The 17,163-nt window shown below is 40.3% G+C and overlaps 1 protein-coding gene across 3 annotated transcripts in view; it reads left to right on the top strand.

The window, feature by feature from the left end:
* Positions 1-17,105, top strand: part of LOC110523369 (1-acyl-sn-glycerol-3-phosphate acyltransferase alpha) — a 34,208-nt gene extending 17,103 nt beyond the window's left edge. The window contains exons 1-5 of one of the 3 annotated variants that reach the window (XM_090234073.1): positions 2,551-2,768; positions 11,035-11,210; positions 11,570-11,665; positions 12,322-12,394; positions 12,572-17,105. In XM_090234073.1, the coding sequence (XP_090090199.1) occupies positions 11,040-11,210; positions 11,570-11,665; positions 12,322-12,394; positions 12,572-12,738 (507 nt within the window). In that variant the 5' untranslated portion in view covers positions 2,551-2,768; positions 11,035-11,039 and the 3' untranslated portion in view covers positions 12,739-17,105. Of the gene's footprint in view, positions 1-852; positions 1,623-2,550; positions 2,769-11,034; positions 11,211-11,569; positions 11,666-12,321; positions 12,395-12,571 lie in introns of those variants that run through there. The other 2 variants (XM_036976991.2, XM_090234074.1) reach the window with 2 other exon arrangements.
* Positions 17,106-17,163: the final 58 nt, after the last annotated feature.

Raw genomic sequence — 17,163 nt, 5'->3', positions numbered from 1 at the left:
CTCTGCGCTTTTAACGGACCTCTGAGACTATCACAGTGCAGGTGCATTTATACGGAGACTTGATTACACACAGGTGGATTGTATTTATCATCATTAGTCATTTAGGTCAACATTGGATCATTCAGAGATCCTCACTGAACTTCTGGAGAGAGTTTGCTGCACTGAAAGTAAAGGGGCTGAATAATTTTGCACGCCCAATTTTTCAGTTTTTGATTTGTTAAAAAAGTTTGAAATATCCAATAAATGTCGTTCCACTTCATGATTGTGTCCCACTTGTTGATTCTTCACAAAAAAATACAGTTTTATATCTTTATGTTTGTAGCCTGAAATGTGGCAAAAGGTCGCAAAGTTCAAGGGGGCCGAATACTTTCGCAAGGCACTGTATGTGCAATACAATGGTATTGTGTAGAATGCAAACCCATACATCTCAACACAGCCAGCATGCTTCCTCAATCAGTCTACTTTAGAGGGAGCATCAAGGAGCTTGCTGGCTACAGCACCACTGCACCAAGCCCTGTCCCTTCTGCTCCTGCCACAAGTGTTCATCTGCCCAAATATATTTGTGCATGCATGGATGTGCCTAAGGGCCAAAAGGGCACAGCATGGAGGTGTTACTGTGTTGTTTGCAAGATGAAGTATCCCATCACATGCACAACATGCTCAGCGACCCTCTGCTTTACATCAGATAGAGACTGCTATGGCATCTGGCATCAGCAGCAGAATATTGTCTAGAGTTTGGGCAAAGTTGGTGGGGGCTAGGGTCAGTATGTTATATCTGGAGTACTTTTCCTGTCTTATCCGGTGTCTTGTGTGAATTTAAGTCTGCTCTCTTTCTCTCCTTCTTTCTCTGAGGACCTGAGCCCTTGGACCATGCTTCAGGACTACCTGCCATGATGACTCCTTGCTGTCCCCAGTCCACCCGGCCTTGCTGCTGTTCCAGTTTCAACTGTTCTGCCTGCGGCTTTGGAACCCTAAACTGTTAATTTTTACTCTTGAGGTGCTGTCCTGTTGCACCCTCTACAACCACTGTGATCTCCACCCGGGACAGCCAGAAGAGGACTGGCCACCCCTCATAGCCTGGTTCCTCTCTAGGTTTCTTCCTAGGTTTTTGCCTTTCTGGGGAGTTATTCCTAGCCACCATGCTTCTACACCTGCATTGCTTGCTGTTTGGGATTTTAGGCTGGGGCTATATAAATTGATTTGATTTGATAGAGGACTGAGGGTCTTACAAATATTGAAAGTGTGTAAATAGTTACCCATGTTATTTTGTAAATGTGTGTGTGTGTGATATATAATATATATATATCTCAATTATTTTTTAGAATACCATTTTGGTATTTTGTATATAGTTATTTGTTTCAAAATGTATACCTTCACCAATTTGGCCACTTGGGTACATTTGGGCTACTTGAGTGGGACACCTGGGTGACTTCATGATAAATGTCATGTAGCACACTCATTTTGGAAGTTATCATTCTGAAACTTTGCACAAGTACTGTTTCCCTCTTGTATTTTTCACTGAAATGGTCCCCATCATCCTATCTGAATGTTTGTTTTATCTTGTTCATTTGAAAGATGATATAAAAATAAAAAACTTTTTTTTTTTCATTGTTTTATCTAAACCAGATCTATTTTGTTATATTCTCCTACATTCAATTCACATGTACACAAACTTCAGAGTTTTCTTTCAAATGGTACCAAGAATATGCATATCCTTGGTTCTGTGCCTGAGCTACAGGCTGTTAGATTTGGGTATGTCTTCAGGTGGAAATTGCACAAAGTAGGGGGGAGCTCTGAGGTTTTAATGCATTCAATTTATTATTAGTCATTTACAGTTGTCATTGTCGGAGTGGACACGTTGTTTGCAGAGCACACAACCTAGGCTACACAAGTTATTATTTCATTCCATTTACGAGTTGTCAATTTATGAATTGTTTAGTTTTGGAGCGCTCCTCTCAATGTTGAGTAAGGACGCGCACCTGATTTATGCGCAGGCTACCCAGCCTGCGCGCAAATGTATGTTTATAGATGTGCCCATTTGGGGATCTGATAGTATTTGAGTGTCTTGACTCACCACCACTAATGAGCTTTGGCGCTTCTCGAAGTAATTTCTTCACATCAAACGGAAAATAAACAAAGTATGTTTTTACATCCATTGAGAATGACAATAGTTCCTCAATGTAGCCTATTTGAACCTTTCCAGTCCTCTCCCTTTCAAAAACCACTCAGGGTGAAAGGGGAAAAGAAAGTCCTGCTCTGATCTAGTGGAACGTCCAAAGAGGCCCAGCTGTTTACTTCTTATCCCTTGCGCTAATAGCCTACAGCTGTGTCTGTCTGGATCTCACTGGTTCTGGAAACTCTGAGGTTCCAGAATTATTCTATACAATGCTGCAAGTTTGTTAGTGCAAGCTTTTGGCTGGACCAGCTAGTTGTTAAAGTGAACATCCTTTTCGGCGAAATGTACCGTTTTGAATCCAAATTTGGTGACCTACGTGATTCGTGTAGATTCGGGGGCTTTGGATCACTACTGGCTGTAAGCGAACGAGTGATGCGCTTTTGAAAGCGATACTGTCTGTATCCAAGGCTCAGCCAATCCTTCACGTAACAGAATGCAGCGCGCGGCTGAAGAGAGCAGAGACAACCAATTTGCTAATTACAGAATCAGCGAGCGCTCTGGAAAGACTGCAGTCGGGTGTAAAGGCAGTTTGCCGAACGATAACGAAGAGGTAGGGGAGAAGAAGCCTGACCAAGGAGACGGGGATGAGAAGGTGATGAAGTGTACTTCATGAGCTGTGACCGAAAAACAAGTGGCATTTGGAAAGTTCGAGGTTATGGAGAAAGTGTGGTGGAACAAGAATTGTTAGCATTGTTAAGTATCTTGTTATAGTAGCTGGATCAAATTCTCCGTTAGCTAGCCAGAGAAATATTGAGCAACATCAAGTAATTGAGTTTATTGTGTGAAAATTAACTGGCTAATAAAGTCCGACAGCTAGCTAGCTAACGTTACAACGTCAGATGAGCTAACGTTAGTAACCTAACCAATTTGCTATAGTATTAACGTTAACTGATATACAACTCCTTGCCGTTCCTCAAGTTTTAACGCGTTAGTTGCTTCCTGCCTGGACCCTGGCAATTTGTGTAAAATGATAACTAGCGAACGAACTATCTGAACTAATGTTTCCCCTTTAATTTTCAGAATGAGAGCATTAGGTGAAAGTCAGGTCGTTGCTTGTTAAACAAATGAATTCAGGGATAAAGTGTAGCTGGAGCTGGGCCTGGCTTATGCTGGATGCCAATAGAGGTGAAAGAAACGCCACACACTTTCCTTCTTTCAATATAGTGGATAAAAAGGGGTATGCCAGGTGTACTCTCTGCCTGAAAGAGATCAATTATGCCAACAAAGGGTATCATGCTCCACTGGCATATTGTAGAACAGATGTCCACCGGCAGAAAGTGTACAATGTAATAACGTGCAGTGTAGCCCAAAGATATTGCTTTTGTTGCGTTGAACTTGAAAGTAACACCTTTGGGATTTGAGGGGGATTATTACATTTTTTACTCTGAATGTTATTTTTGCATGCATGTAGCCTTGTGCACTTGATCAATGTCTATAGTGGCCACTATAATAGAGCAAAAATGGAATGCCTGTTTGTTTCATTCTATTTTTAAGATGTTTTTACCCCAAGTGCAATATTTAGATGTGTGTGTGTGTGTGGTCACAAACATTCTATTATAAAGGCTGTCATGTCTAACTGCAATATTACTGTGTTTGTTTTCAAGACTTGAGTGTCACTTGCAGTGAAGTCTAGGCAACAAATAACATTGGATTGCTTTCCTTACATTTTTTTAGCTGTGAGTTCGGTTCACATTAACCACTTTTTATGTTACACACATACTGATGATGTAGATCATATTCATTGTTTAATTAGTTAAAACCTGGGATTTGTTTGCATGTTTCAGTGTGAAAAAAGTGTCACCTTTTTGGGCCCTCGCCAGTTCGCATCCCTGGGTAAGAAAAATTGGCACTCCAAATGGGAAAAGGTTGCCGAACCCTGGTGTAGCCTATTAGCGGCCACTTCAGTAGCCTAATGACAGAATCTGCGAAGGCAAGCAGCAGCTGTCGGCGACAGCCCTATAACTCCCTACAAGGCATGGCGACTTGACCCAGTACCAAATTCCAGACCAATCAAATGCAAAACTTTACTGATTCTAATCAGCCACCTCAAACAAATACAGGGCTCTACAGTGTGACCATTTTACTCGCCTATGTGCCTAAATATTTTTGCTGTGCGACATGAAATTGATTTAGGAGCACCATTCTAGCTTTAAAGGGTAGGTAGCATGAGTTTTTACCCACCAATGTAATAGTGTGGTCAAAGAGGTAGTAACTTAGTTATAGTCACGATCTGGTTACATAGTTATGTTTTGGGGTTATTACATATTTATTAACTTATTTCCAGATCACTTCTAAACTACCCACAATGCACTATTTCTCAACGTCGTATGGAAGATCTACTGTGGCTACATAGTTCGTAGGCTAGCTTGGTAGCTAGCTCAAGGTGGCTTACGTTAGCCACACCTCATGCTATTTATGGCTTTGAGGCTGTTATCTAGTGGGAACCCGTTAGTAAGGCAGGCTCTGGTGCTATCTTGCCGTGAGTTCAAAATGTAAGAGAATCATGCCTGCTTTCTCTTTGTGTAGTACCTCGTCTGTTTTCCTTTTTGTTTTAACTTTTCGGCATGTTCTCTGTGAAGTAGGTTATGGGAGTTTTGTAGATTTTTCTACCTTGGCTTGGTGCTGGCGCACTGAATAAATAAAACACAGAAATGTAGTTATAAGAAAAGCACAAACATGAAAATTCCCATTACAGCATGTTTGTGCAACGGTATCTTATCAGAGAGAAATAGGCGAAGCATTAATATGTTGGCTGGATAGCTAGCTAGCTACATGAAGTAAGGGTCACCTGGAAACACTGACCAACACTTTGGTTCCTACCCTGTCAATAATTCCTCCCTCGTTTATTCATTGGTCCTCCCCACGATATTCCAACTATTTAATTAGAATAATCATATTTACAACAGATCACCAATTAACTAGGAATGTATATTTTTTGCCAACATCGTGTGTGGAAATGATAATAGAAATGCAGCGATTGATTGAAAATGCCAAATATTATTTTTGTTTGGAGTTGGATTAAAAAGTATATATGGAGAAAGCCCCATTAATAATTTGTGAACAATTCATACAGCATATTTAGAACTTGTATTATTCAGAAACATAAAATACTGTCACGTCAAACGTTTTGTGATATATATTGCCCAGCCTTACTACCTACCCTTTAATATTTCAAATGTTCCATTGTGCTCCTAACGTCTTTGTCTACATTTTTCAACTTAGGCTCACATGTACTCCTTGTAAAAAAGGTCAGTGTAGAGCCCTGCAAATAGATGACATATTAACTGTGACTTTGTAAGGCTAGTGTGAGATAAGGTGAGATAGGTGAGAGAACACCATTCAAGGTCAGAAATGTCCTCACAATAATAATCAGACCACTGTGCATTAAATGTGAAGTCGACTGATCAGACCACTGACTCAACAGTGTGATTACCAACAACAGCAGGGCTCTCCAGAGGGTGGTGCGGTCAGCCTAACACATCACCAGGGGCACACTGCCTGCCCTCCAGGACATTTACAGCCACAGGAAGGCAAAGAATATCATCAAGGACCTCAGCCACCCGAGGCACGGCCTGTTCACCAGCTACCGTCCAGAAGGCGGACTGTACAGGTGCATCAAAGCTGGGACCGAGAGACTGAAAAACGTCTTTCTCCAGGCCATCAGACGTGTTAAATAGCCAGCCTCCGCCCAGTACCCTGCCCTGAACTTAGTCACTGTTACTAGCTGGCTACCACCTACTCTACTCTGCACCTTAGACTGCTGCCCCTATGTACAAAGTCATTGAACACTGGTGACTTTTTAATAATGTTAATATACTGTTTTACCCACTTCAGCAGGTATTCATACCCCTTGACTTCTTCCACATTTTGTGTTACATTCTGAATTTCAAATGATTCAATTTTTCCCCCAGCCATCTGCACACTACCTCATAATGACGACGTGAATACAGAAATATCTCATTTACATAAGTATCGACACCCCGGAGTCAATGCTTTGTAGAAGCACCTTTGGCAGCAACTACAGCTTTGAGTCGTCTTGGGTATGTCTGTATCAGCTTTGCACATCTGGATTTCCTCCCATTTTTCAAGCTCTGTAATGTTATATGGGGTGATTAGCAATCTTGAAGTCTTTCCACAGATTTTTTATGGGATTCAAGTCTGGGCTTTGGCTGGGCCACTCAAGGACTTTCACATTCTTGTTCTGAAGCAATTCCAGCATTGCTTTGGCTGTGTTGCTTGTGGTCATTGTCCTGTTGGAATGCAAATATTGGCCCCAGTCCAAGGTCTTTTGCACTATGAAACAGGTTCTCATCTAGGATTTGGCTGGATCTTCATTATTTCCTCTGGCCTTTACCAGTCTCCCAGTCCCTGCTGCTGAAAAGCGTCCACATAGCATGATGCTGCTACTACCACGCTTCATGGGTTTTCTCCAGACATTGCGCTTTGCATTCAGGCCAAAGAGTTAAATTTTTGTCTCATAAGACCACAGGCATTTTTGCCTTATCTTGCGTGCTGTCGTGTCTTTTTCTCAGGAGTGGCTTCTGTCTGGCCACTTTCCCATAAAGTCCAGATTGGTGAAGTGCTGTAGAGACTGTTGTCCTTCTGGCAGGTTCTCCCATCTCAGCCAAGCAGCTCTGTAGTTCTGTCAGTGATCATTGGGTTCTTGGTCACCTTCTTCTTGCCCGGTTGCTCAGTTTGGTCTGAAGGCCAGCTCTAGGCACACTACCTGGGGTCGGGTTAACACGGGCTTTTGTGTTTATCATGCATAAGAAATATATTGCTGCATTTTGTAAACGCAGATCTAAAATGCTTCTTGTGATTTCTGCTTGGCATTAGACACATTTTGTAAACGCAGATCTAAAATGCTTCTTGTGATTTCTGCTTGGCATTAGACACATTTTGTGAACGCAGATCTAAAATGCTTCTTGTGATTTCTGCTTGGCATTAGACACATTTTGTGAACGCAGATCTAAAATGCTTCTTGTGATTTCTGCTTGGCATTAGACACATTTTGTGAACGCAGATCTAAAATGCTTCTTGTGATTTCTGCTTGGCATTAGACACATTTTGTAAACGCAGATCTAAAATGCTTCTTGTGATTTCTGCTTGGCATTAGACACATTTTGTGAACGCAGATCTAAAATGCTTCTTGTGATTTCTGCTTGGCATTAGACACATTTTGTAAACGCAGATCTAAAATGCTTCTTGTGATTTCTGCTTGGCATTAGACACATTTTGTGAACGCAGATCTAAAATGCTTCTTGTGATTTCTGCTTGGCATTAGACACATTTTGTAAACGCAGATCTAAAATGCTTCTTGTGATTTCTGCTTGGCATTAGACACATTTTGTGTTTCAGTTGCGCTTTAGCACTCCGATGAGAATTCACGAACATGCAGACATGTGTGAGCGCTCAGTCAAAGTTATTTTCTTGGTGTAGCCTACTTTACTCTGGTAAATGCAAGATTAACTTTAAGAAAAACATTAGGACATGTAGCTGGCTACATTCTTTCTATGATAAACGTTGTACATTTGTTGGCCTTGCATAGTTTTAGCAAAAAATACCTTGCTTTTTCATTGTAAGCTCATTTACTTGTGTGGCTGCTAGCCAAATAGCATTGCACTTCTGTTGTCATCTGATGAAAATTATTTATTTTTTCTGCCTAATGTGTTGCGCTAATGCATTTTTTTGTGAAGGAGAACATTAGTTGCGCGCTCCTGATCACACTTGAATTCTAACATAAAACGCATGTGAAATGGTTTGAAATGCAGATTTTTTTTTAAAGATCTGCATTTTGAAAATGCTCTAGAAATGTGTATACCCTTCCCCAGATATGCATAATTACAATCTCGTAGATCTGCGGACAGTTCCCTGGACTTGGTATAGTTTCTGCTCTGACATGCGCGATCAACTGTGGGACCTTATGTAGATGGGTAATGTTTCTTTCTAATTCATGTCCAAGCAATTGAATTGGCGACAAGTGGATCTCAAGGATGATCAAAGGAAATTGGATGCACCTGAATTCAATTTGGAGTGTCATATCAAAGGGGTGGGAGAACTTAACTAAGTTAGATTTCTATATTTCATTTTGAAAAAAATTATATTTTGTCACTTTGTCATGAGGTATTGTGTGTAGATGGGTGAGATTTAAAACCATATATTTGATCATTTTTTAATTCAGGCTGTAAAACAACAATGTGGAATAAGTCCAGGGGTATGAATACTTTCTGAAGGCCTTGTGTATATACTGTATTCTAGTCAAGGCTCATCCTATATAGCTACAGTTGTACACACCTTGTCAATTCATATTTTTTCTACACACACACACAGTGCACACAGTGCAAATACAGTGCATTTGGAAAGTATTCAGACTCCTTGACTTTTTCCACACTGTTACGTTACAGCCGTATTCTAAAATTGATTAAATAAAATGTTTTCCTCAACAATCTACACACAATACCCCATAATGAAAAAGCGAAAACAGGTTTTTATACATTTTTGCAAATGTATTAAATAAACATACTTTTATTGGGTCACAAGGGCAATACAATCATAAAAATAAAATATTACACTTTTACATTTGTTTTGTAACTTACACACCCCCATTCCAAACATGTTCCAATGTTGGACAAACCACAATATATATAAGGTGCCAGTCAAAGGTTTGGGCACACCTACTCATTCAAGGGTTTTTCCTTATTTTTCCTGTTTTCTACACTGTAGAAGAGTAGTGACGACATCAAAACTATTAAATAACACATATGGAATCATGTATTAACCAGAAAAGTGTTAAACAAATCAAAATCAATTTGAGATTCTTCAAAGTAGCCACCCTTTGCCTTGATGACAGCTTTGCACACTCTTGGCATTCTCTCAACCAGCTTCACCTGGATTGCTTTTACAACCGTCTTGAAGTAGTTCCTACATATGCTGAGCACTTGTTGGCTGATTTTCCTTCACTCGGTGGTCCAACTCATCCCAAACCATCTCGATTGGGTTTGATCTCTGCAACATGGTTGCCATGAAAAATCTTTGAATGAGTAGGTGTCCAAACTTTTGGCTGGTACTGTATGTGAACATCAGATGCAACTCTGTATTCCCAGTCATGTGAAATCCATAGACTAAGGCCTAATGAATTTATTTCAATTGACTGATTTCTTTATATGAACTGTGTAACTCAGTAAATTGAAATTGTTGTATGTTGCATTTATTTATGTTCGGTGTACATATTTTTATACCATGGCATTGTTGAATACTTTTTTTCAGATTGGCTTGAAGTGCATTCTAGAGCATGCACTATTTTCTTCTACCATACAGTATATCAAGAACAGAATAATTGAATGGCAATAGTTCATTGTCACCGGCAAGTGTACACATTTCTGGGGCATTGTACCATGGCTATAATTTGTCTGGAGTCTGGAATATGTAAGGGATAATCAACAAGGGGCTATGCGTCCTCTGGAAAGTAATGCAACTCTGTGGATGGTTAGATCCACTCCGTTAGTACGTTGTGGAACAAACCTTCTACGTTCATTATTTTCCATAAAACACACATCCCCTCATTGATAATCCCTTACATATTCCAGACTCTGACATTGCTCCTTCTGATGTTTCATAATGTCTTTTTATTTTGGGGATTTGTTTGTATTCGGTGTTACTGCACTGTTGAAGATAGAAACATAAGCATTTTGCTGCACCTTTTGATAGTATGTGTACGTGACCAATAACATTTTGATTAATTTGTTTTTAATGCACAGTGGTCTGATTATTAGACTTGTGCCTTTAAGGCCTAACACGGAACCCAAACCGGCAATCGTGCATCCATTTATTTTGTCCCCCTACACCAAACGCGATCACGACACGCAGGTTAAAATATCAAAACAAACTCTGAACCAATTACATTTAATTTGGGGACAGGACGAAAAGCATTAAACATTTATGGCAATTTAGCTAGTTAGCTTGCACTTGCTAGCTAATTTGTCCTATTTAGATAGCTTGCTGTTGCTAGCTAATTTGTCCTATTTAGCTAGCTTGCTGTTGCTAGCTAATTTGTCCTTGGATATAAACATTGAGTTGGTATTTTACCTGAAATGCACAAGGTCCTCTACTCTGACAATTAATCCACACATAAAAAGGTCAACCGAATCGTTTCTAGTCATCTCTCCTCCCTACAGGCTTTTTCATCTTTGAACTTATATGTGGGTATAACCAATGAGGAGATGGCACGTGGGTACCTGCTTCTATAAACCAATGACGAGATGGGAAAGGCAGGACTTGCAGCACAATCTGCACCAGAATTAGAAAGGACTTCTATCTTAGCCCATGGCAACGCAGATGCTCGCGAGCAGTGTGGGTACAATAATTGAATAACATAGATTTCAAAATGTATTTTGTCACGCTCGCCCAAGCAACGTGAGCGGTGTAGTCAGGGTATTAGTCTCATTCCAAATCATTCAGTTGTGTCAATGAAATCCTTGTGCAAAACTGTTAATTCAGTTACATGCATGGTTGGTTCTTAAGTTTTAGATTCAACCCCACATGATGACGATTTCATACAGATGAAATATCCCAGCAATCAGATCTAAAAGATCCTTGAATGCTTCATTTACACAGGCAGCCCAATTTTTATATTTTTTCACTAATTGGTCTTTTGACCAATCAAAACACATCTTTTCACATCAGCTCTTTTTCAGTGCTGATCTGAGTGGTCCAAAGACTAATTAGTGAAAAAATATTGGGCTGCCTGTGTAAATGCCTAACAGATCTAATAGTCTAGATCTTCTCGAAGATCATGTTCTCCCTCAGGTCTAATGGAGGTCCTGTAACAGATCCACCAACAGATCCTTTCCAACCCCCAGGTCTAATGGAGGTCCTCCCAGATCGCTGCACCATGGTTGCCAAGAAGGAGCTGGTGTACGCTGGCACTGTGGGCATCGTGTGCTGGCTGGGCGGCATCGTCTTCATCAACCGCAAGAAGACAAGAGACGCCAAGAGTGTCATGGCCGAAGCTGCCAAGACCATGCTGGATGACCAGGTAAATCAACAGGACTAATTTATTGGACCAGATTAATTCGGAAACCCGCGCTGTGCTCTGGAGCCTTCCAATCTAACGACTAACTCCATTCTGAAAGAACAATAATGTATGATGTCAGGGAGTGACATACTGTTAGATCATAAAAATTAATTAAACAAATTAATTTCATTCCCAAGCCAGTATATCCTGAAACTTAACCCAAGTTTGAATACTTGTAACTTAATAAAAAATACTTGATTTTTTTTCTATGTTTATTTCTGGTTTAGTGTCCAGACCTTTCTCCACCACTGATATTTAAATACTGTTTCCATGCTTCCACATAGGCCTCACCTTTGACCCCTAACCTTTGCCCCCTGTAGATCCGTCTTTGGGTGTTCCCGGAGGGTACGCGGAACCAGAGGGGCGACCTGCTGCCCTTCAAGAAGGGAGCCTTCCACCTGGCAGTGCAAGCGCAAGTGAGCCACAGGGCCGTGTGTGTGTGTGTGTGCGGGCATGCCTCTATTCCAGTGTTCACAAGGGGGACCTAACAACCTAGCATTGAGACTGACTGAACATCATATGAATTGCAGAGGACATTTTCACTACCTTTGGCACAGATGGAAGACAAAGGGAGTAGGAGAGACTGAGAGAAGCAAAGACAGAGGGAGCAATACAGTGGGAGAGAGAGACCCAGAGAGCCTAATGGAAAGGGTTTCTAAGGTTATAGATGGAGGGTGATATCGGATGAGTGTTGGGGAGAATGAAAGACTGAGGAAGGGAGACAGGTGAAATAAATGTAAAGAATAACGTTACATGAAACAGAGCCAGACCGACACCGCAGGTTCACTCCAGGTTATGAGGTGTCGAAGTGTGTGTGTGTGCCCATAGATGTGTGTACAGACAGTCTGTGTAGGCCAGTCAGCCATGCATGTCTTTGTCTGTGTGTTCATGTTTGTCTTTGTCTTGCCTGAGGGAGGGAAGCATCCTTAAAAAGTAGATTATACTTGTTGGTTTGTGATCTTGGAAATAATAATGGTATTTTGGTATCCTGGGCTTAAATCGAATGTGGAACGAACTGTCATGGTAATTATATTTCTTGCTTCTCTCTTTCTTGCTTCTGTCTCTGTTCCAGGCTCCTATCATTCCCATCGTGTTCTCCTCCTACAGTAACTTCTATCTACGGAAAGAAAAGCAGTTCAACTCGGGTACAGATGTTTGTAGTTCATATTGAAAAGGTGTTATCCACAGCTACTCTTGACATTAATGGCTTATGATATTATTTATCGAAAGAAGTTGTCCTTTGCTTCCATGCAGACACGATGATGAGGGTTGTTGTGATGATGTTTACGATGATATTGATATTTATGCTATGCTCTAACAAGGGACCATCACACTGAAGATCCTTCCGAAGATTGAGACGAAGGGCATGACGTCAGACAACGTGGCCGACCTCTCCGACAAGTCCTACGACCTCATGCGCTCCGTCTTCCTAGACATCTCTGGCTCTGCCCCCGTAACCCAGAGCAACGGGCCCTCCTTGCACCACTAAACATGAACAACCTCTCATTTTCCTGTCCAACACACCAAACTCTTCCCCCCCCCCATTCTCTCCCCTCCACATCGTCCCAGCTCCCTACCTACCTACTTACAAATTAAGTCAAATATATTGGCACCCTCGCACTTTACAATGGCGCAGAATGTTCTGTTTTCTCTTTTCAAAACTGGTTGAATGGATGTGTCTTACCCTTAAGGCACCTGCAACTTACCACGGGTGAGAGAAATGACACCGTAAACAAGATAATTGCTTCCAACCAAGGAAATATTTTTTTTATAATTTAGTCCAGGCTATTTTTGACTTTGAAGTGAACAATCTCAATGTTAGAAGAAGAAAACATGTATTGGTCCTGTGCAGTTGTAAATCAAACAAATTCATGTGTGTATACCAAATGTTTTTTAAATGTCAACTTATCTTAAAAAACATAGTGAATCATGCAAGGGTGTCAATATATTTGAGAGTATCTCTACCAGGACAGAACGCACACACCAGGTCTACGTCATGAACTCTTCTCTGCTTTCTGATGTGTTGGCCTGGTCCAGTTTGGTTCTGGTTGGTTCCTGGTCTGACCTAGCCCAGTACATTCCAGCCCTGACCGCTCACTGCAGCAGGTTAGAACAGCATGAATGTGATGTGGGTTCATCATGCATTCCTTTTGGATTGCTCTGTTGTCCAGCATTTTGTTTTGTTTATCTGTTTTTAAGTGGCTTTATGGTTGTCTGATTTTATGGCAGTAGTTGTGCTTTCGCTGGTTTCCCTCTCCCTTCCTCCGGCTTGACTTTAGATTTTCGTAAATGTCGCCAGTGGATATTTATACCTTCTTCTGGTGCTGCCTAACCTCTTTTCTTAATGCGCTCTCAGACAATCGCAACACACAACCACCCTGCTTTAACATGCACACACAACAGTTCCCCCTGCTCAACACCACATCCCACCCAACCCCAGTGTATCCTCCCCTGTTCTGCATTCCAGCCTATTGTCTCTGTGAAGAACAGGGGGAACAGGGGGTCTGGAGGACCAGGGGGTCTGGAGGGGAGGTGGAGGGCAACAGAGGAGCGAGACGAGATTAACAGTAGTCGACTTAGGGACTTGTTCCTTATGTGTCTCAGTGGAATCCACTCTATATTGTTACTTACATACTGACCACACTGGCATCTCAACCACCTTATCACAATAGCTCAATGATATACTGCACCATGCTTGATATACTGTACCATGATATAATGTACCACGCCAAACAACAAGGTATACAACGAAGACAAGAGCCATCCTCAGTGAATTCATGGACTTTACTGGACATTTTTGGTGTACTACACAGATTTTCTTCATTCTTATTTTCTATCTGCCTAAGAAATAACCTGCATGTAACATTGAGCAAAGTGTTGTTTTTTTTGCAGCTGTGTTCTATATTTCTCTTTATTTATATCTACATCATATGGTCTTGTGTTCATTTTATTTGTGTCTTAAAGTTCTGTTCTTTGTGCATGGAGAACCTATTTAAGATGTATAAAAGGTGATTTTATGAAGTGCAATGTCCAACTGTTCAATCTAAAACTGCTCCAAAGTGTAAGAGTTCTAGGATGTATTCAAACAAAGCAAATGGAGCAAACTGAATGAAACGGAGGGACCTACTTGAATTTGTCCAATATGAACTCTGGTTTTGTTGGGAAAAGTGTGCTTTAAAGGTAACAGATTGGGGAGTGATCTAGATGTAACACGGGTACACGAGTAACATTTATTTATTAGCTAAGTCTTGTGCATTCTTTGCTTGGCCAAATGTTCCTTATTCTTACATGGCAACTATACTGAACAAAAATATAAACGCAACATGCAACAATTTTAAAGATTTTCCTGAATTACAGTTCATAGAAGGAAATCAGGAAACAAGTTCATTAGGCACTAATTCATGGCTTTCACATGACTGGGCAGGGGCACATGGGTGGGCCTGGGAGGCATAGGCCCCCCCACTTGGGCGCAAGGCCCAGTCAGTCAGAATCAGTTTTTCCCCACAAAAGGGCTTTATTACAGACAGAAATACTCCTCAGCACCCCTGCCTCCAGACGATCCCGCAGGTGAGGAAACCAGATGTGGAGGGCCTGAGCTGTTGTGGTTACACACAGTCTGCAGTTGTGAGCCAGTTGTACGTACTGCCAAATTCTCTAAATTGACACTGGAGGTGGCTTACGGTAGAGAAATTAACATTAAATTCTCAGGCAAGAGCCCTGTTGGACGTTCCTTCAGTCAGCATGCTAATAGCATGTTTCCTCATTTTGACACATCTGTGGTATCGTGTTGTGTGACAACTGCACATTTTAGAGTGGCCCTTTATTGTCCCCAGCACAAGGTTTACCTGTGTGATGATCACGCTGTTTAATTAGCTTCTTGATATGTCACCTGTCACGTGTATAAATTATCGTGACAATTTAGAAATGCCCACTAATAGGGATGTAAACAAATTTGTGCTCAAAATTTGAGAGACAAGCTTTTTGTGCCAACGGAACATTTCTGGGATATTTCAGTTCATGACACATGGGACCAACACTTTGCATGTTACATTTATATTTGTGTTCAGTATAGAAGGGCTGCTGTCAGAGTGGTTACCTTAGCTTTATACTTGATAAACTGGTGCTTTTCCTATTAATGGGGAAGAGGATGGATACACACATAGTCATTACATACTGTGGTTTTCTGACCAATTATGATACCCAAAACAGAACTGAGAATATTACATTTGATGTTTTTAATCGATGGATGGTGTATGATATGTACAACTCTGACTGTGGGGAAAAGGCGCAGTCTATTTTTAAAGGAAGCAAGGAATTGGCTGAATGTTCTTGGCCTTGTATTCAAGGTAGTAATAATCAAAGTTGGGATTGTGAAGTTCGTAAACTTGTGAGAGGTTTTATATTCTGTAATTAATAGACAGATGACTGGAATGACTGAAATACTTTTTAATGTATGGCATTCTTATTATAATTTGTATCCAGATCTTGACATTTTTAATATTCACTGCCTTTACATTAGTTGGCTAAAATGACATCGCTTGAAGCTTTTTGCCTGTCAAAAACACCAGTCTGAGAATGTATTTCAGGATTATTTGTGTACTACTTATTGCATTTAACTCTTTATTTTTACATTTTTTAAGAACTTTAAGTATAACTTATTTCAATGGAATGTTGTTTTGCATACAGTTGGTTTCTGACACAAAGAAATGTCAATGGGTAATTGTTTTTATTTAAAATTAAGGTAAAGTAATTGAACACTTAATTTTATCTCCAGCTTTTTTCTTTGTTGTGCACCCAAACTTCCTGAGGTACAGGGTTGAGGGTCAATCAATTTAAATACAGTCAATCCAAAAAACCTCTACTTCAATTATCCTCAGTGCTTCTCTGAAACATGTTTAATTAGAATTTCAGTTTACCTCCTGAATTGACTGAATTGATTGACTCCAACCCTGTTGAGCCGCTCATGCTGTAGAAGTGAAATCATCTATGCTTTGTCTGGTAATAACCCTGTATACGAGGCCTCTTCATAGTCGATTGGCTACAGTAGCTTTACCTGCTGGGCTTTTGGCTTACTTGGTTCTGAGGAGTAAATCAACTCAAGGCCCGGGCTTTCCTCATCTTTATGTTCTTGAAGGCCAGTACCACCATGTAAGGAATATCGGTCTGAATACATCAAATAAATCTGTGACTTTTTGTTAATAGAAGTATATATTAACAATAGTAAGCCTTTCATGGTTTTTGTTATCTTATTGCAGTGGTGTCTTTTTAAAAATCTTACAACAGAGGTTTGAATGTTCATCAAAGATGCCACCAAATTGGTTTCAACCAAATGTATACTGTCATTGATTTTTAGACAATGGTCAATAGTTAGCCTATTAATCTTTTTATGATTATTTTCATGATGTTTTGTAGCTTAACTTTCTAGGTTGTCAGCTAAAAGCGTCATTGACTCAGATGACGATCATATGTTAACTCAACAGGCCTTTGGAGAGCCTAGTTGGTTGATCTGGCTGTTGTTTACAAAATTATATATAAAGATATTGGAGAAAGATTTAAAGTATTCTAAATATGAATAAAGCACTTTTCATGTTGAGTTTGTGGTTATATTTAAAAAGAACAAATCTTATCAAAATATTCTGAATTTCACCAAAGCAATTAAAGTGTAATCTGTTGGCTTTAGATGACTGAAGCATTGAGCTGGCCAAGGCGTCTTGTCTTATGACATCCTGCTGAGCTGTCTGTGTGGCCTAGACGTACACACACGACAACATAGAAGCCCATTGTAGTATCTGGTTAATATCGACAATGTAGTATTTCTTGATTTCACAGAAATATTGATTAAACATGTTTGATGAATTCTTTGGAAAATGTCTTTTTTTCTTAAGGAGCTGTTGTAGAGCTTTATTACTGTTTC

The sequence above is a fragment of the Oncorhynchus mykiss genome, chromosome 5 (genome assembly GCF_057628025.1).
Source record: "Oncorhynchus mykiss isolate SJ-2025 chromosome 5, ASM5762802v1, whole genome shotgun sequence".
NCBI lineage: Eukaryota > Metazoa > Chordata > Actinopteri > Salmoniformes > Salmonidae > Oncorhynchus > Oncorhynchus mykiss.
This window is presented reverse-complemented; position numbering and strand designations above follow the sequence as displayed.